The sequence below is a fragment of the Alnus glutinosa genome, chromosome 4 (genome assembly GCF_958979055.1).
Source record: "Alnus glutinosa chromosome 4, dhAlnGlut1.1, whole genome shotgun sequence".
NCBI classification, from domain to species: domain Eukaryota; kingdom Viridiplantae; phylum Streptophyta; class Magnoliopsida; order Fagales; family Betulaceae; genus Alnus; species Alnus glutinosa.
Window position 1 is genome coordinate 33,558,726 of NC_084889.1, and position 20,711 is coordinate 33,579,436.

The following is a 20,711-nucleotide window of genomic DNA, read 5'->3' on the forward strand; positions in this document are numbered from 1 at the left end:
TGCTCAACCCTATCAGCTGAAAATAAAAATACAAAGAATTAAGAAATTATAAAAATTGCATTTTTATTCCATTTTATTGGTATCATATTGCTAATCAATCATTGATAAAAATAATTTAAGAATGATTAGCCGTGCATATGCAGCATATATCAACAAATTAAAATAAAAGTGAGATAACAATTTAGTGTAAAACTAAATTAATAAAAAATACAATAAAAACACAAGTTTAATTAAGCCTAAGCCTCCCACAAATCCCACTTACATCTCAACAATTTCAACGTGAAATCCCCGAGACACACACACACACACACACACAAGCAAAGGAAAATTGAAAGTGGAATTGGTTTCCGGCCAGTTCCCAACCGCCGCTGCAACAATTTCCAGCGAACAAGGTAATCTATTTTCCTTGGAATTAAAATTTATGTTTCAATTTCAAAGCTCGACTTCAATTGCGTTAATATACGCAGAGATGAGCCTCGCGACCGATTCGCCGGTTCACTCATCGAGCAGTGACGACTTCGCGGCGTTTCTCGATGCGTCACTGGATTCTGGTTCTTCCGAAGAAGCTGAAGATGCCAATGACGACCTCGAAACCCAACGGTGCTGTTTTTAACACTTTTGGGATTTTTCTCCTTTTGGGTTCTCTAACTATGCGTTAAGCTATTGTGGGTCTGTTGGGAACTTATCTTAGATTATTGATTCGTAATTGTATTTTGAAATTACTGGCTTGTTGCATAAATTTTAGTTTGCTTAGTTTTGTATGGTTATTTAGATAAAAATGGTAATATTTGTTTGACATGTTGCATTGTTTTACACAGTTTTTGTATGAGAACCTGTTTTAGCTGACCTTCTGAAACTTTTCTGATGAAAGACTTCGTTTTAGTAGATACCCCATTTTTCGGATTCTCTGATTTTGTAAATTGTGAGTCTCACTGGTCAGCTATAGTTCCTTTTTGAACTCAAACCCTATGCATTAACTTGCAGGATAAAGAGGAGCAAGGTGGAGAAGTTGGAGAACGTAGAGAAGTTGGAGAACGTAGAGGAAGTTCTGGGGTCAACTTCACAAACATCATCCCTCATACAAACCGTAGGTAAATTCTTCTGACTTAGTTAGATAGTTCAGTGGCTAACAAATTTTGTGAACTGAACACCCACCCAGCCAAATCTTGGAAAACACAGCACAAGATCAACTTATCAACTGCTCCTTTGGGCCAAAGTTACATTTTTATTTTTGAAGGCACTCCTTTGCTGGAGCACATACAGATAAATCTTAAACAATTTTTGTGCTTATATCTGTTTGATTGGCATATTTCTAAAGCCTAAATAGAATTGCTATTACTACTGAGCTTTAATTTTGGAAAAGTGGTTTGAGGCCATTTAACTTGCTACAAATTCTCCAATGCTTGAAGATTTTCTTTTCAATATTCAAATATTCTCGTAAAAAGAAAAATTTATGGTACATATAGACATGCATATGTATGTATTTACATACTATACATACATACATCCATATGTACTGACACACATGTATTGTAAGCATACTTCTTGGGTACTTGATTGATTTCCCCTTGGCATCTTCCTGTTAAATTTACTTATATAGAAATGTGCACGTGCATATATCAGTATGTGTGTGCACATATTTGTGTGTGTGCGCGTATGTGTATGTGTACACACACGCACGCGTGTATATATATATATTTGCAGGTGCAGTGCCTGAAATATTTTATGGAGCCTGAAAATAGGGGCAATTGCCCCAAATTGGTGTGTGAGAGAGAGTGAGAATATCACCCCCTATTCTTGGAGGAAAGAAATTAGATTTCTTTTGAGGAGAAAAGTTGTTTCTGTTTTTTATTTGATAAGAAAACCACAATAATCTGCATAGTGTCAAATTGATCCATTTTCTAGGTTTAGGAAAATTTAGTTGGGAAAGGGGGAGGGGGGGTTAAAAATGTTCACAAGTTTCTTGCGTGGACTGCAGTATTGTTAAAAGTTTGATAAGGAGTGCCCCCAAGTGTCTCCACTGTGGCCATTCATTTGTGTGTCTGTATGTTTTAAAAAGAAGTCTCTATTCGGTCGTGATTTCTAACTAGAAGTTCATACTCATGGTTGCACTAAAACAAAGATGGATGGTACTTTCGTATATAAATTGGAGGAAGAAAAGATTCCAGATGCAAACCTGCATAGCAGTCACTCTGCCATATTCATCTAGCTCCCTCTCTGTGTATTATTTCAACATTTTCTGAGAGAATGAGAAAACTGGATGTGCATTGCTGAGTTTTAGTTTCATTTAGATTTGTACTATTTTCACTGATTTGAATTGTATGTAATGTGTTATCTTTTGCAGAAGCATCCATAAAGAAGGATCTATGTACACATCCTGGTTCTTTTGGAGACATGTGTATACTTTGTGGGCAAAGGTTGGCTGAGGAATCTGGGGTTACATTTGGGTATATTCACAAGGTATAATTCTTCAACATGATTGGTTGGCGGAATTCTGAGTTTTGGTTATCTTTGCTGCATATGGAAAGAGAATATTTATTTTTTTATTTGTAATACTTCTGAAACTTCTTATATTGAGGCATCATCCACTTACAATCAGCTGTGACCTTTCATTTCACAAGTTAACGATCCCCTTATATGAAGCAATTTTATAATTAGAACTGGGGAGATTTAAATCAACTTAGAACTTATTAAGTATGCTGATGTTTATTGATCTCAAATTGAATTTGTTTTAAGCCTGTGTAACATCTGTATTTGCAGGGACTAAGGCTTCAGAATGATGAAATTGCCAGATTGAGAAACACAGACATGAAGAATTTGTTACGCCATAAGAAGCTTTACTTGGTTCTTGATCTAGATCATACGCTGCTAAATTCTACTCAACTTATACATATAACGTCAGAAGAGGAATATTTAAAGGCCCAAACAGATTCTCTGCAAGGTAGTTCTGTTTTATGTTATTATGATTTGGTAGTGTAATTAGCATTGCAGATATTATTGGTTTCAGATGTCTTGGTTGGATTGCTTCTTTTCTTTTTTATGATTAGTACTATTTAGTTTGGCTAAATGCTATTGAACATTATCATGTTTAAAGCAACTGAAACTTTTAGAAGTTGACATGAGTGATTAGGAATTGTTCTGAGTCTGTTGATGGAAATTTTTGTGCTATATTTTGAGTGCTTTCAATTTGCGAATGGGATATTCTGGTTTCTATTGAAAGGTAAAATTGTTGAAAGAAATTTAAAGGATGTAATTAGCTGCTTGTGCTTGAGACGAGCTTATGCAGTCTTATGTTGTCTTATCACCATAACCTGGAAATTTTTTATTTGCCAGCAGAATGTTGTGGCTTCTAATTAAAGCTAGGCTTTGTGTGGCTGGGGTTTGGCTTTCTCTCTCGCTCTACAAGAAGACTGGTAGAATTTATATGATGTGCTTACGGCGAACTTTAATACAGCCTTTTAATGGAATTTCACAACGAAATATTTTTTCGTGAACTGCAGATATGATAGTTTTGGTAGTTGTTAGGCAAAATTCGTATCATGGGATTTATTTTGCATGGGTTACATGGTAGTAATGTAGAAATATTCAAAACCTATCATATAAAAGCAAATATTGAAGAATAATGACAATCTTACTGTTTGCATCCCTGTCCCTGTAGAAATTTCAGAGTATTTGGCTTTCAAGCTTGTTCATCTAGTGAGCGTATATTGAATTATATATAGAACTTACAAGGTAGTATAGTTTACACAATAAGCCGTAGCTTCTAGTATTCTAATCTAATACAAACTCTTAGATAGAATTCTAATTACAAGTAAATCTCCTCTAGATAACCTTATCCTTATCAACCGGTTGTGTTATCAACACTCACTAGGAGGTTTGATCAACCAGGAGTCTATCAGCACACTAACTAGGATTCTTAAGAGATTGAATCACACTAGGAGTGTGATGTGCGCTAATATCCTCCCTCAAGTTCAGCGGGAGTGAACGAACGTTGAGCTTGAAGCAAAGGAATTGAAAACGCTTGGAAACAAGAGGCTTGGTCAGTACATCCGCAATTTGATCAGAACTTGGAACAAAGTGAATCTCTAAGAACTTGGAAGCAACTAACTCCCGAACAAAATGAAAATCAATGACCACATGTTTGGTCCTTGCATGGAACACGGGATTGACCGATAAGTATGTGGCTCTAATGTTGTCACACCAAAGTTTTGGTGGATTAGACCATGGAACACCAAGTTCTTGGAGAAGAGAACAAAGCCAAAGTAATTTTGCGGCAGTATTGGCAACAGACTTGTATTCAGCCTCTGTGGAAGACCTAGACACGGTTGGTTGCTTTCTAGAGCTCTAAGAAATCAAGTTGTTGCCAAGAAAAACACAGTAGGCTCTTGTAGAGCGCCTGTCATCAGGGCATCCTGCCCAATCAGCATCCGAATAAGCTTGAATAGAGGTGGAAGAATTCTTGTGCAGCAACAGGCCGTGAGTGATGGAATGCTTTAGATATCGAAGAATTCTCTTGACTGCTTGCCTATGAAGCTTTGTTGGGCGATGCATGAATTGACAAACACGATTGACAGCAAACGCCAAGTCTGGACGCGTGAGAGATAAGTACTTAAGAGAACCAACCGTGCTACGGTATAAAGATGGGTCTTCCATAGGGTCAACCATGAATGCAGACAAGGCCGAGGAAGAGGACATTGGAGAGTTAACCGATTTTGCATCTGCCATATTGGTTTTGTTTAGTAAGTCCCGAATGTACCTCTATTGAGAGAGAAGGAGACCATCCTTCACGGGTATAACCTCAATTCCAAGAAAATAGTGTAATGATCCCAAGTCTTTAACCGCAAAGTCAATGCCTAGTAGCTGTTAAAGTTTAGTAATAGCAGTAAGAACTGATGAAACAATGATAATATCATCAACATAAATGAGTAAAAACATAGTTATAGCTGCTCTACGATAAATGAACAAAGAGGAATCAGCCTTGGAACCAACAAAACCAAGCTGAAGAAGCTTCCCACTGAGGCGAGAAAGCCATGTCCGAGGTGCTTGTTTCAGGCCGTAAATGGCCTTTTGCAACTTGCATACATGATGAGGATAGGAGTGAATGAAACCCAGTGGTTGTGCCATATAGACATCTTCAGTTAAGAGTCCATATAGAAAGGCATTTTGAATGTCTATTTGCTGCATAGACCAGCCTGCAGAGTAAGCAATGGGCAAAACAGTTCGAATTGTTGTTGGTTTGACCACAAGGCTGAAAGTCTCCCCATAATCTATCCCGGCATGTTGATGAAACCCCTTAGCAACCAACCTTGCCTTGTGACGTTCTATAGTACCATCAACCTTTCTCTTTAGCTTAAAAACCTATTTGCAGCCAACTACATTATTGGCTGCTGAAGAAGGGACAAGGGACCAAGTTTGGTTTTTAAGTAAAGCATTAAACTCAACCTGCATGGCAGTCTGCCATTCCCTGACCTTGACAGCAGTAGAGAAACATGTGGGCTCTATAAGTGCTAATTCTGCAAGTAAGGCCTGAGGTATGGGATATCTAACAGTCCCATCAGTGAGCTGTCGAATTTTGCGGACATTGTTCTAAGATCTAGTCCGCATAGGGTGAATACGTGGAGGAGTCAGTGCTGATTGAACATCCGGTTCTGCAAGAGAGGGACTAGGAGAAGTAGGAGAGAGGGTGTTAGGAGAGGTGGAAGACAAGGTGATTGGAGGAGAGGATGGAAAGGAGCTAGGGGAATGAGGAACCAACTCTCAGGTAGGAGAGAGTAGAAGAGAAACAGAGACTGAATTTGAGGAAGAAGTTTCTGTTGGGGAAGATTTTGAATTGGTTTTGTTGTGAGAGAAAGGAAACACCTCGTCATAGAAAATCACATCCCGAAAAACAAAAATTCGACTAGTTTCGAGATGAAAACATTTATAGCCTCTATGATGAGAGCTATAATCCAAGAACACACATGGTTTAGACCGAAGAGAGAATTTGTGAGAGTTATATGGTCTAAGATTAGGAAAACAAGCACAACCAAACACCTTTAGAAATTGATAATCAGGAGTTTGAGAGAAAAGTTTTTGAAAGGGAGAAATATTTCCAAGCAAGGGGATTGGTAACCGATTTATTAAGTAGCAGGAAGTTAAACAAGCTTCATCCTAATATTTCTTTGCAAGAGAGCTGTCAACAAGAAGTGCCAAGGTTGTATCAATAAGATGGCGATGTTTCCGCTCAACACACTCTTGCTGTTGATGAGTGTGAGGTCAGGACACACGATGATTAATACCAATTGTTTGGAAATATTTACTGAGATTACGATGTTCGCCACCCCAATCAGATTGGACACTTTTAATTTTAGTGTTGAGGAGGTGTTCAACCATAGTTTGAAACTTTAGGAAGACAGGCATGACATCGGATTTAGAGGAAATAGGATACACCCAAGTAGATCTACTAAATGCATCCACAAATGAAACATAAAAACGATTTCCATTTATTGAAAGATGTGGGGAAGGACCCTAAACATTCGAATAAACTAAGTCTAAGGGATTACAAATAGTAGTAGTAGAACGGGAAAAGGGCAATTGATGACCCTTGGCCTGTGGACAGGTAGTGCAGGGTGCATGTGCCTTATTTGTTGAAACTGGAAGCTGAAATTTGGAAAGAATAAGGTTGACAATCCGAAGGGCTGGATGGCCCAAACGTTTGTGCCAACGATGTGATGTAGTCCTCTCACCAACGAATACTTGGGATGGAGATGTGGGCACTTTCGAAGGGAAGCGTTGATAGAGACCATTGTTAAGTTGGCCTTGGTGGATTGGACGCCTGATCTTGCAGTCCTTGATAATAAAATGAGAAGAATAAAATTCAAGGAGAAGAGAATTTTCAAGAGCAAATTGGTGAACTGAAAGGAGATTTTTGCATATAGTAGGAACATGAAGTAATTGCTTCAATAGGAATGGACGATTAGAGAGAGATAAAGAGGCAAAACCAGAATGTAAAATAGGCAAACCTGTACCATTCCCTATCCGAATCTGATCTTGGCCAGTGTACTCTTTTGAAGAGAGGTTTAGATTCTGGCGATTATTTGTCATGTGATGTGTTGCAACAGTATCCGGGTACCAATGAAGGCGAGGAGTAATAAGCTTGAGCATTTGAGTAGGAAGGAGGAGACGGTGCAGCCAGAGCAAGGTTCGATCTTTGATAACATCTTGGAGCGGTGTGACCAATCTTGCCACAGAGTTGGTAGATTGGCCGAGAAGGGGAAGCAGGGTCTTGGGAGAAATAATTACCTCTGCCTCGACTATCGGAAGAAGGTCCTCTGCCTCTATACATGGTGCGACCTCGACCACGATATCCTCTCCCACGAAACATGGGAGTCCGAGCAGAAATATTAGCCATTGGAAGGGAGACCTCAGTGGGAGAAAGATTGTGCTCTATCCTCATCTCGTGAGCAAGTAGATGACCATAAATTTCATCTAAGGAGAGAGGGTCCAACCGAGTGGTGATGGATGTGACAAAGGGATCATACTTAGATCCAAGGCCAGCAAGAAGGTAGGAGATGCTTTCAAAGTCATTGAGGTGCTGTCCGGCAGCAGCAAGATTATCACACATGGCTTTAAAGGATTGAAAATACTCCGTGATTGAAGAGCTACCTTTCTTGGCTGTGGCAAGGCGATAGTGAATCTGCATAACACGTGAACGTGCTTGAGAAGCAAACATGGAGACAAGGGTCATCCAAAGTTGATGAGCAGAGGCTGAGCTGACGGCATGAACTACTAACGGTTCAGTGAGCGTGGAGATCAACACGCTGAGCAATATCTGGTCACGTTGACACCAGAGAAGGAAGTTTGGATCAGCCATGGTGGCAGGGGCACCAGGAGTGGTGCTAGTATTCGGGATGGTCTGGGCTGGAGGTGGAGTTGTACCATCCAGGAAGCCATACGCATCATTGGCTTTAACAAAAGCCAGAATCTGAGTTCGCCAGCTAGGAAAGTTGCTGTTAAACAGCTTGATATTCAAGGTATGGTTCATATTTGGGACGGTGAAGAGGATGTTGGATGAATCAGACTTGGAGGAAGAAGCCTTGGAGTCAGACATGATGATGATCGGAAAAAAAAATATTAATAATCTGGAGACGTTAGTCTATAGGTGCTCTGATACCATATAGAAATTTCAGAGTATTTGGCTTTCAAGCTTGCTCATCTAGTGAGCGTATATTGAATTATATACAGAACTTACAAGGTAGTATAGTTTACATGATAAGCCTTAGCTTCTAGTATTCTAATCTAATACAAACTCTTAGATAGAATTCTAATTTCAAGTAAATCTCCTTTAGATAACCTTATCCTTGTCAACCGGTTGTGTTATCAAAACTCACTAGGAGGTTTGATCAACCGGGAGTCTATCAGCACACTCACTAAGATTCATAAGAGATTGAATCACACTGGGAGTGTGCTGTGCGCTAATAGTCCCCATTGGACTTGCAAACTAAATAGAGGCCCTTATTAATTTTGATTGGTTATGAGTTGGCTTTTGCTTTATCCCAATACTTTTGATTATCATCTAATACTTTTGATTTTGTTGCACCAGTTAATTTTCTGACATTCTTCACACTTTTAGTGACTATATATGCTTATTGACTTATTGTGTTGAAAAATTATGAAATGGATAGATGTCTCAAAAGGCAGCCTCTTCATGCTGGATTTTATGCATATGATGACCAAGTTAAGGCCCTTTGTTCGCACATTTTTAAAAGAAGCAAGTGAGATGTTTGAGATGTATATTTATACAATGGGTGATAGGGCCTATGCGTTGGAAATGGCTAAGCTGCTTGATCCTCAAAGAGAGTACTTCAGTGCTAGAGTGATTTCACGAGATGATGGCACCCATAAACATCAAAAGGGTCTTGATGTCGTGCTGGGGCAAGAAAGTGCAGTTCTGATTCTTGATGATACAGAAAATGTAGGTACATTTGCAATTAGCTAACCTTTATATTTGCTTAACCAGTTTATTTTAATGTTAATCTGATAATGCTTGTTACATGAGCTGTGACCAGTCATGAAATTAAAAAAGAAAAGAAACAAAAATCCTTGTGATGGGCAACAGGAATTGAATAAATTATTGTTGGATAGGTACAAATAAACCTATCTTTTCACATATATGTATCCAAAATGGAACAAATTGTCTTTTCTTCTGAGGATGGGGAGTAGTCTTTTCCTTTTTTTGGGGCCTCATGCAGATTATAGAAATTATGAAAGAAGATTTTCTAGCTCCAGCTCCTGTTTCCCAATGATGTGCTGAATAGAAAAGGGAGATTTCAACAGTATTTGGAGTAGTAATATTTTCTTTCTTTCTTTTCTTTTCTTTTTCTTCCTTTTTTTTTTTTTTTTCCTTTTTTTTTTTTGTTGTTGTTCTTTTCTAGCTTTTATATTTTTGTAAGTCCAAAATTGAAACACTTACGCATGGTGGCGAAGACTCTTTCCCATAAAAAAATTTGTTCTTCTAGGTGTGTGGAAACATATTAGGAGGGGGTGGGAAAAGTTTCGCAATTTTGTTCGTTTTGAGGTGGGGAATGGATCACATATTAGTTTTTGGCATGATTGGTGGTGTGGGGATAGATCCTTGAAGCAATGCTTTCCAGCTCTTTTTAGTATAGCGAGGAACAAAGATGCGATGGTGGTGGATAATTTGGCTGTTCATAATGGTGTTATTCAGTGGAATGTTCTTTTTATGCGACAAATCCAGGATTGGGAGATGGATATGGTCCTTTCTTTCTTCGATCGACTGTATTCCATTTCGGCTCGACGTGGAAAGGGTGACAGGTTAGTGTGGAATCCTTCTAAAAAAGATTTATTTGAGGTGAGATCCTTCTATGAAGAGCTTGTTAGGAAAGATTGCCCATCTTTTCCATCTTTTTCCTGGAAGAATATATGGCGTGTCAAAGCTCCAACAAGGTTGGCTTTCTTCGTATGGTCAGTAGCTTTGGGCAAAATATTGACGCATGATAACTTGCGTAAGAGGAATGTTATAGTGATGGAGTGATGTTGTTTGTGTAAGAAGAGTGGGGAGCCTATTGATCATTTGTTGCTTCACTGCAAAATCGTCCGGGATCTTTGGAGCTATATTCTTATTTTATTTGGGGTAGAGTGGATTATGCCACGAACGGTGTTGGAGTTGATGAATAGTTGGGGGGCGGCGATTGGGTATGGTTGTGCTTAGGGTGGGCAATTTGTGCATTCGGGTCGGGTTCGTGTCAACCCGGCCGACCCGATTACATAAACGGGTCTGGCACGAACCCGACCCAATTATTAATCGGGTTGTGTGACGCGACCCGAACACAACCCGATAAACACGACTAATAATCGTGTCACCCGTTTACCCGAGACCAATTTCATAATATGCATGTTTTTTCATATGCTTTTTACCTTCAAATTTCAATTGCCGGTTTCCTTTCCCTCAAAATGTATTTTTAGCTTGAAGTTATGTTTAAACTTTAAACAACAGCCTTTTTCTCAAAATTAAACAGAATAAAACTAATTTTTCGAAAATTTAAGCAAAATGGAAAACCACTTGAATTCCTAATATTTCCTATACACAGAACAAAATGGATAAAAATCAAAAGGAAAAACCGAAAAATCCCTTGAGAAAATTTACCCCTCTAGAATCTGGAATCTGGATGGTGGGTCGTGGGTGGTGGCGTTTGGAGTCTTCGGACCGTTCAGTACGGAGGTGCTGGGCTGTTGGTGGTGTTGTCACAGACTCACACGGCGTTCCGAGAAGGGTAAAGCCGTATCTGCCGGTGGTGTTGGACCGTTGGTGGTGCGGTCAGTAGATGGCGGGCGTCGCTCTTATCTGCCGGTGGTGGTGTCGCCAGGCGGGCGGCGTGCGGGCTACTGGGCAGTGGGCTAGGGTTCGCACAGTCGCACTCGAACCTTCGGTTCGGGTTCACAGAATCAATCACAGTCCTTTAACTTTTTTACTTCTTTTCTCCTTTTTTTTTTTAAAAAAAAAAAGAAAAAAAAGAAAAAAGGGTCAGAATCGGGTTGACCCGATTATAAAAACCCAAACCCTATTTTCTCGTGTCGTGTTCGCGGGTCGTGTCAAAAATTGCCAACCCTAGTTGTGTTAAAGAAGCTTGGCGGTTAGCTCCTCTGTGCTTATTGTGGTGTATTTGGAGGGAGCGGAATGCGCGGCTCTTTGAAGATGTAGAGACATCTATGGTGGAGCTACGGAAGTGGTTGCTTAATACGTTATATATTTGGATAGCGTCCCATCATAGCTTGAATGTTTTTACTTATGTAGACTTTTTAAAATTATTCTCTGTTCGTCCATTTCCATTTTAGGGGTTCTCTTATATATTTCCCGTGTATAAGGGTTGCGCCCCTCTGCGCTTAGTTTTATAAATTGCAATTACTTATAAAAAAAAAAAAAAAAAAAAAATTGTTAGTATGAAAATTCAAGGAAACGTGTCAGGGGACCCTGTTAGTTATACTACCAGACCCAGACTTCTTATAGTTGTTTATGGTCAACGATGCATTGTTAAAGAAATCAGCTGTTAGAGGGTTTTAGGGGACCGAACAGTGGTATTTTTACCTTGATGAGGTAGTATGATTTCAGTTTAAGAGGTCTGCAGTGAAATGCCTTGACAGTGTGCTGGAGTGCAGAAAATCAACCTCAATATGCCAAATTTGTTTTACACTAGGAGCTACTGAAATCAAACCAGAAAGATTTTGTGGTTAGGATTGATTCACCTGGTATGCAGGATACGCAGTTTCTCTGGCTGTATATAGAATTTGTAAACCCTTAGAAATCTGTCCGAGGCTGTTAAAGTATGGCCCTTCTATGTAAAGAAATTATTGCCACAAACGGAGCTAAAAGGGAAATTTAATTAAGTATTTCCTACTACCAGCTTGCCTGTGCTTCATTCTTTTATATCTGCACTCTTTCTTGCTTAAAAGATAGGCCGAATTGGATATGATACCCAGTGTTTGCTTGGATTCACTGGGTATAATTTCTGTTGGCTTGAGCCTGCAATTTATCTTTATTGGTTTATGTTGCCTACAATCATCCTTTTACCATAATCTAGAAATAAATTTTTAATGCATTATTGTAGGCATGGACGAAGCACAAGGACAATTTGATATTGATGGAAAGATATCATTTCTTTGCTTCAAGTTGCCACCAATTTGGCTTCAGTTGTAAATCTCTTTCTGAGTTGAAGAGTGATGAAAGTGAGACCGACGGAGCACTTGCTACTGTTCTTAAAGTTCTCAAGCAAATCCACAATATGTTTTTTGATGTATGTCCCTCTTCATTCCGCTCAATTGATAATAGTTAATATGGTTTGTTGTGTGATAAATTCTAATGTAGGGGTACCTTCTTGCAGGTACTTAAGGAAAATCTAGTTGACAGAGATGTGAGGCAGGTAATCCTTTTCTTTACAACTGAAACATGACTAAATTTTTTATTCTAAGCTTTGTTTCATCTGTTCTACTTTTGTTGTCCAGACCTGGTCCCCAGTGGCAAGCGCCTATACATATTTGTAGAATCTAACATTCCTGTGACAAGGATGATTTCAAGTGTTTCCAATATTATGGGTTGGAAAAACACTGCAATAAATGTTTTTTTTTGGTTAATATATGAAACCATGAATCAGTTTTAAGCTGCTGTATGTTAACTTCAGTAATGTATGTTTTCTGGTTCTTCATTCCTTGTAAAAAATTGTTGAATGCCTTCCCATTAATTTATCCTGGTAAAATTTGAGGAGGAGAATTTTTGCATAGTTGGTTTTCCTATATGGAGATTTGTATTACTCAAGATTTTTTCTGTCTGTCATTTTCTGCAGGTTCTGAAAACGATTAGGAAAGAAGTCCTGAAGGGGTGTAAAATTGTCTTTAGCCGTGTGTTCCCCACAAAATTTCCGGCAGATAATCACCATCTCTGGAGGATGGCAGAGAATTTGGGAGCTACTTGTGCAACAGAGCTCGATTCGTCCGTCACGCATGTGGTCTCTACGGATGCTGCAACAGAGAAATCTCGTTGGGCAGTGAAACAGAACAAGTTTTTGGTCCATACTGGGTGGCTAGAAGCTGCAAATTATTTCTGGAAAAAGCAACCTGAAGAGAACTTTCCTGTCAACCAAACGAAGAGCCAATAACACTAACCTTAATTTGTATTTCAATGCTAACTGTTGGTACTTAATTGGCTACTCTCCAGCAGTGTAGACCAAGGAGGATCTAAAGGGGGTGTTTGGTAAAGATTCTTAAGTTGATTTTTATTTTAGTAGTAGTAAGAAGTAATTGATGTAATATAAAGTAGAAAGAATTTGTAGGTTAACAAATTTTGTATTGTAGTGACTTTTTTTTTTTTTAATTTTTTTTTTATTTGAATAGCAGTAAAAAATTATTAATGTGATAAAAAGTGAAAAAGTTAAAACGATTTGAAGTTAAATTGTTTTGGAAAAAAGTAAAAATAAAGGAGGGGATGGCCTAAACCTACCATTTTGTTTTAAACCTTTGAATGGTTTATGTTTCATAGAAAAGGTGGATTGGGATCATAGAATTACCAAATAGGTTGAAAAAATTAGGCAGTGGACTAATTTTTTGGACACTGAATGTTGGATCCTGATCTTCTTCTTCTTCTTCTTCTTTCTTTTATTTTATTTTATTTTTATTTTTTTTTCGTATAGAAATTTTCTAGGCGCTGTTAGAGAGAATTGAGATTTGAAGTAACTCGGCCTTAAACTACAGGAGATCAGTTATTTTCTTGTTTGTGATTGGATGAATTTTATTTATCTCTGTTTTCTTTAATTAATTTTTAGATTTTATTTTAAATATATAGTGGGATGTGGTTTTGTGAGTGATGTAGGACGGAATTTACTAATATTTTTTGTGAAAACAAAAATAAAAAAGATGTCAAAAATGATATTGAAGCAGCACCGTTTGATTAGAAGTTTACCTGTTCACAAACAATGAAAGTACAAAAGAAAAGATTTGATCGTCAAGTCAGGATTTTATTTTATTTTATTTCCTTATTTAGAATTAAGATTTTATTTTCTCACTTACTAGGACTAGATTTGCTTTATTTATTTCATTTCCTTACTAAGATTATTAGTTACTTTAATCTTCCATTACGTCAGTGAGGCTCCTAGCTAATTTTTTTTAGAAAAATGTTTGTTTTTTTATTTTTATTATTATTATTATTATTTTCCATATTTCGTACAAGTGATGAGTAACTTCACCCTTGTATATGTGGGTGAAACTTATAAATTCAATGGTGGATTTGCACAAAAGATGAGTAAAAAATAGATAAGTAACAACTCTCAATTTTCTATTAAGGGTAAAAATGTGGTTGCGATTAGCGGTTATTGCCTATAATAGTCTTAGACAGTTATTTATTTTTATAACTGCAATTGTCCCATCTTAGGCGGTTAGCAGTTATTTAAAGTTATAAGCATACAACATAACCGCTTTTAAATTTGGACATTTTGAGCCTATTTTTAGGTGTTGGGCCTTCATTAAACCCTTTTTTTTGGGCTTTTTTTTTTTAAATTATTTTTTTGGCTGAATGTATGGTGTTATTTAAAACTCTATATGAAACGACGTCGTTTTGTGTGTATGTGAGTATGTGTATGTGTGTGTGTGTATATATATATATATAGGTAGACAGTTAGTGATTAGTAATCACATTCGCTTCTTGCTAACCACCCCACTTTAAGTAGCTAATGGTTATATGGTTAGTATGCGGTTATTAATTACCCGCCTTTTCACCCATATTTTCTATGGGTAGATGATTGGTCTCAACAATTCTTGCTTCTCTAATACTTTTAGAATTTGTAGATTTGTGTTCTTTATTTTCTTTCTAATTGACTATCTCTCTTGTACTTTCTTATGTACTTTTTTTTGAATGGAATCAAGCGCTAATTTATTATCTCTCTTTGCCCATTTGGTCAAAACCAAAATGCATAAAAAATACAATTTACAACCCAAACCCAAGCTTATCAAACCACAACTAAACTTTGATCGATGAAAAAATTTGTTGTACATGTTCTCTGAAATTACAATGAACACTCATCACAACATTCATATTTGATATAAGAAAATCAATATTGTAATTCAACTCAACATATTCTCTTAATCGGTGAACACATTCTCAATGCGTAAGTTCACATAACATCATTGAGGTTAGTAGAGATTACCTATAATCTCATTCATATTAAAAGAAGCATCATATACAATCATAAAAATGTGTCAAATCAAACACCCACAAAACAATTGTATCAATACATCCTATAAAAAGAAGTCAATGAATAGATAAGATATCAAAAGATACGTCTGAACCAAATAACAAAAAAAAAAAAAAGAACAAAAAAGAAATGCTATATTATCAACACCCCCTCAACATAGGCACCTTTCCCTAGCTAGCAGGTGTCCCAAACCTCTATCCACGTTCTCCCTCCTTTTTTTTTTTTTTTCTTTTTTTTTTTTTTTTTTTTCACGAATAACAAAATTAAGAACTCAAGAGGCCTTGTTTGCATCCTTGGAAAGTACAACCTCATCAAAACAAACCTTTAGCCTATAAATGTTCTGCTAAAGGAGATCAAATAGAAAAATTATTCAAAAATTTTGAGAGAGCTACTATAATAGCGAGTAAGTGGGTTGCTTGTCAAGTGCAAGAGTGTGTTAACTGCATATGTTTTATAAGTATAAACATCTTGTAATTTTTTCATTTTTCTCTAATAGATTGACTTTTTAAATTTGGTTGACCTAGAGTGTTTCACGTTTGAGAAGTTTTTCAAAGGGTTTCACTACATCAACAAAAATTGCTTGTTAATTATGTGATTGTTTTGAGTATATTTTCTATGGTTTGATATACTATTTATTGGGCTACATAATTTTTAATTGGTCATTGTTACTGCATAATACCTATTTCACTCCGCTCGATCTAGGTGTTGTTTGGGGGTCAAAACTTGTTTTTCAATATTAATGTCAAAAGAATGGCTTTGTTATGGCATGACCAATAAAAAGCTTTGGTATTGATTCAAAATTATTAAATATCTATTTCATATTTAACTTTTGTAATGACCCTCCCAATGATATAATATTGTTCATTTTTTGCCCCTTCAAATCAAACTTCTCAAGAGATCACCTATTCTGGTACTACTATCACAGAAGCACGCTTAACTGCGGTGTTCTGATAGATTCATAGTCATCACGGCTTTAAAATTAGTTGTGTCATGAATGATGAGTTTATACATATAAGCACATTCTCATTTCCAAAAGATGCGGGACGTTATAACTTTGACTATTTTATCGTGTTCTTTCATTTTTTTACATGGTTACGACTCACATTGCTCAATGTGTTTGTTTATACTACTCTTATTGAAGAGATAACGTATACATTCCCTAAGGAAAAAGATTTTCGAAGGAATCATTCAAAGACACAAAATATTCCCAAGGAAGAAGAAAATCTTGGTTCAATAAGTACATCTAAGGAAAAAGAAAGCATTATTTCCAAATTAGAAGAAGCAAAAAAAAGCAAGTAAGAAAGAGTGTTTATCTATGGTGGCGAAGAATATTGGGACAAAGATTAATCTGATGAATTTTGATTGGACCTCTACACTTGGTAATTACCATTTCATATGAAATAGTCTAAAGTACTGCCTGAATATATAAGTGAAACTGAAGAACCTTAGATTAAGTTGAAATATCTAGAATGTTTCAAAAACTAAATGAAGAGAAAAATGGAAGAACCCTAAGCTTTTGAATTCGATAAAGAGTCCTAATCCTTCTTTCTTTTCCTCACAAATAATTACTGAGGGTACTGATCGATATTTTACAATGTCCTTCAACTCTAAATAGATATGGGTGTTCAACTCTAAATAGATATGTTTGAGATGGCACAGGGATCTGGTTAGAGCCGCTAAACCCGTACATGAATGAGAAGATGACTTGACTAGCTAGCTACTTAATCTATCAAAGATCCATCTTGGGCAGTGGGAACTCAGCTTTGAGGAGTAACATCAATTGACGTCAAGAGTACCGTCGGCGGTGGAAAACTCGTCGGAGTGTCCAACGATTTGTCATGTTGTGACTGACGAACTGATGGGCTTGGACAAAGGGGCATCTCCCTGCATGTTGGACCATTTCTGCTTCCCCTCATTCATCGGTTTTTCTTGTCAGATTTTCCTTTTTAGACACGTGGTTCGACGGACACAGCAATCTTCTTCTGCGCCTAGAGCTATGACCACCGGCCGTCATGTCCTATGGCTGGTAGGAGACCCCCGCACTTCTTCAAGATGATACTCTGGAGGAAGAACAGCAGCTCACGAGGCAAGATTAAAAATTAAAATTAATTAAAAATATTAAAAAAATATAGCTAAGAAACGAATAAATAATTTAATAAAATTTAATTATTATTTAAAAAGTATGTGTAACTTGCATTTTATTTTGTCATACTTAACATATATGTCGTTATTTTATATTTTATTGGCATTTATATATGAGTAATATTAGCTAGGTACCATTTTTTTTTTCAATTTTTTTTTTATTTTTTTAATAATGATTTAACTTTAAAAATTATTATTGAATTTGGAATAAATATACCACTATTATATTTTAATCTAATAGTAATTTTAAAAGATACATCAACTTTAAATAAATAAAAAGATGGTACCTATCCTTGCTCGTATATATGTATATATGCCAGTGTACAAAATGACGACAAATTTACCGGCCTGAATAAAAAATTCCGATAATGGTACAAAAATTTACTGGCCTTTGTTCCGTGCATGCAAGTGTAGAAAGGTTTAAATTAATATTTTTTGGTGGTTTTCAAAAAAGCCGGTAATGATTTTAATAATACAAAAAAGAAAAAATGTTTTCGGTATAAGTTTTTAGAGTAATGCTACACATCATCCTCTTGTCCTCCTTTTATCCTCCCAAAATTGATGTGGCTCTTAAAATCACCATTGGATCAAAATTCAACAATGATCTATCATAAATTCAATGGTGATTTTAAGAGCCACATCAAATTTGGGAGGACAAAAGGAGGACAAGAGAATGATGTGTAGCATTACTCAAGTTTTTAACCAATTTTTTTTATCCTGTTAATAAACCAAATCAACCAATAAAACATATTATTCTGTTTTTATCGGATGGTTTGGGGTTTAAGGGTTTTGAAGGCGGTGGAAGCTAGGCACTTGTTGAAGATCTTCCAATATTTTAGATGAGTGGCAGTCTTTGTGTCTCTCTATCCTTTCCAAATTAATGCCCATTTGGTTTGTATGGGTCTAGATTCTTTTTTTTTTTTTTTTTTTTTGGGGGGGGGTTTGGCCATTTAGGGGTGGCCACCCCACGTGTCACCCCATCCTTTGGCCACGTGGATTTACGTTAATTTTATGGATGGAAGTATCATCTCTATTTTTAGCCATAAGTGAATTAATACCATCTATGATACGACATAAAATCGAGGTGGGCAAAAATAAAGTCTTAAAACCACAAATACTAAAAATGTGTTAAACCCTAAAATTAAAATGGGTGATGATGACTATAGAGATTATCGTTCTTTCATTCTAATCAAATTGGGAAAGTGTTACAAGGAATCGAAAACCTGAAAATGGGGTGTTTATATCAAATATAGTCTATAGATGTTAAAATAAGTTCCAAACAAACTCGTTAATTATCCAAAAGGATATTAAGATGAAAAATACACTCGTATCTGTGCCTCCCGATCCACCGTTTCGAGTGTGACATGAGCTTAATTTGTTCACGCAATATTATTGGGCTAATTGCCCCTTTCTAATAGTTGGCCAAGGCCTTAAATCATTCCAAAATATTGAATACGTCTAAAAAGTGTTGGGCTTTAGTGGTCATACAAGTTTATATCATGGGCGATGAAATGACCCATCATCCAAATGATACAAACGGATAAAATTTGGTTCAAATTAGGTTAGAAGAAATTCTTTAATCTAATCTATTAAATTGATATATATTCTTAATTATTAGAGCATGTAATTTTTTCATGCTTTATTAAAGATGCATGTAAAAATCACATGTTATAAGGTTATGTGTTGATTAATAGATTGGGTTGAATGAATTTTCTCAAGAGAAATGATCCCTACACTCATTTTTCACAACAGCCCCACAACAAGCTGACGTGGCTGGTAATATTTTATTATTTTTTTTGTTTTGTTTTCATTTCTTTTTATAAAAAAATAATAAAATATTACCAGCCACGTCAGCTTGTTGTGGGGCTGTTGTGAGAAATGAGTGTATGAATCATTTCTCTTTTCTCAAACCCAGTTTAAAAGAAAACTTTGTTTAATATATAATGATCTTAAAAAAGGAGTTTCCTCAAATGCAGCCACATCCACAAAATGCGGATATCACTTTTAGATATCCACATCTGCATCATGTTTTTATTAACCTCATCTGTGCAGTTATTAAGATTATTAAATGCGATTTTTATCTGCTATCTGCATATTAGATAATGGGCTTTTTGGGTATATTTTAAAAAGATCTCAATTAGGGTGTATTTTAAACGATTTTGAAAATAATTTAGGCCAGATTTTAGTTTTTTGGGCTTGTTTTAATTTTTCTTTTAAGCCATCTTTTAAAAATATATTAATTTTATATTACGTTTGCCTTTTTCCCCAAGTGTTGCACCAAAAAATAACAGCTAGCCACCAAACTAATGTAAACATAACTTATACCTAATCTAAAATGATGTCGTTTTGGTGAATTTATTATATATATATATATATATATATATATATATGCGGTTAATAATTGCGTTCGCATATCCTAAAATTGCCATCCGCATCTGCATACCCAAAAATTGACATCCGCATCCGCATATATACGTATATTCATATATGCATTTTATACATAAAGGCTATGCTTATGAGGTTAATAATCGATCTACATATTTTAAAATTGCCATCAACATCAACATCCGCAGATGTGGATAATGGGTTTTACTAACCGCATCCTGCATTCGTACGTGCAGATAGTAGATAGATGATAGTTGCAGATAGCAGATGAGAGCGATTAATATCCAGCCTCATGTACACTTCCTAACCATTAGCTGGGGAAGAAAATGACATAAAAATGTGAGAGCTTCTTGGACGAGAATAATTAGCAAGAAAGTTTTGGATGAGGCAACGTACCTTATCTAACAGTCCCCCAGGACCCTGTGGTAGGGAAGACTGGTAGTTAATTTGTTAACCATCACACAGAAGCTGCTAGCTAGCTAGACAGCTGCTCTTTGGCATTACGATGGTGTCTTATAGTCTGATCAAGACGCGGATCTTTCGGTTAATTAGGTCAATATAATACGAGGAAAGGGATTGGTCACTATTAGGGAAAAAGCAAAGAGAAGCATGCATGCATGGAGGACCATATGAAAAACACTTCAAAGAAGCGTGTAGGACTGCCTGTCTTCAAATTGCCTTTCCTCTCTGAAAATGTATATCCCTTTTTGTTTTTTTTTTTTTCCATGAAAACGACTACATTCTTATCCAATTTAAAATGTTACAGCATTCAAATCGCACATGCAAGCATGTATATAATTATCATCCGCCACGTAGCAATTTTTTTTTTTCCTTTTATCTAAGAGAATTATAAATAATGATTGCACAATTTTGTAATCAAATAGTCTAAGACAAGGAGTAATCCTATATGCGACGCTTAGATAACTCATGCATTTTTATTTTTACTTT

At 36.4% G+C, this 20,711-nt stretch overlaps 1 protein-coding gene across 1 annotated transcript; it reads left to right on the forward strand.

The window, feature by feature from the left end:
• Window positions 1-234: 234 nt before the first annotated feature.
• LOC133866747 (RNA polymerase II C-terminal domain phosphatase-like 4) lies at window positions 235-13,363 on the forward strand. Its single transcript, XM_062303376.1, has 9 exons — window positions 235-392; window positions 468-600; window positions 985-1,091; window positions 2,345-2,460; window positions 2,761-2,941; window positions 8,664-8,953; window positions 12,105-12,290; window positions 12,378-12,416; window positions 12,837-13,363. The coding sequence occupies exons 2-9, from the start codon at window positions 470-472 to the stop codon at window positions 13,146-13,148; spliced, it is 1,362 nt and encodes a 453-aa protein (XP_062159360.1). The 5' UTR covers window positions 235-392; window positions 468-469; the 3' UTR covers window positions 13,149-13,363.
• The last annotated feature ends 7,348 nt before the right edge of the window (window positions 13,364-20,711 follow it).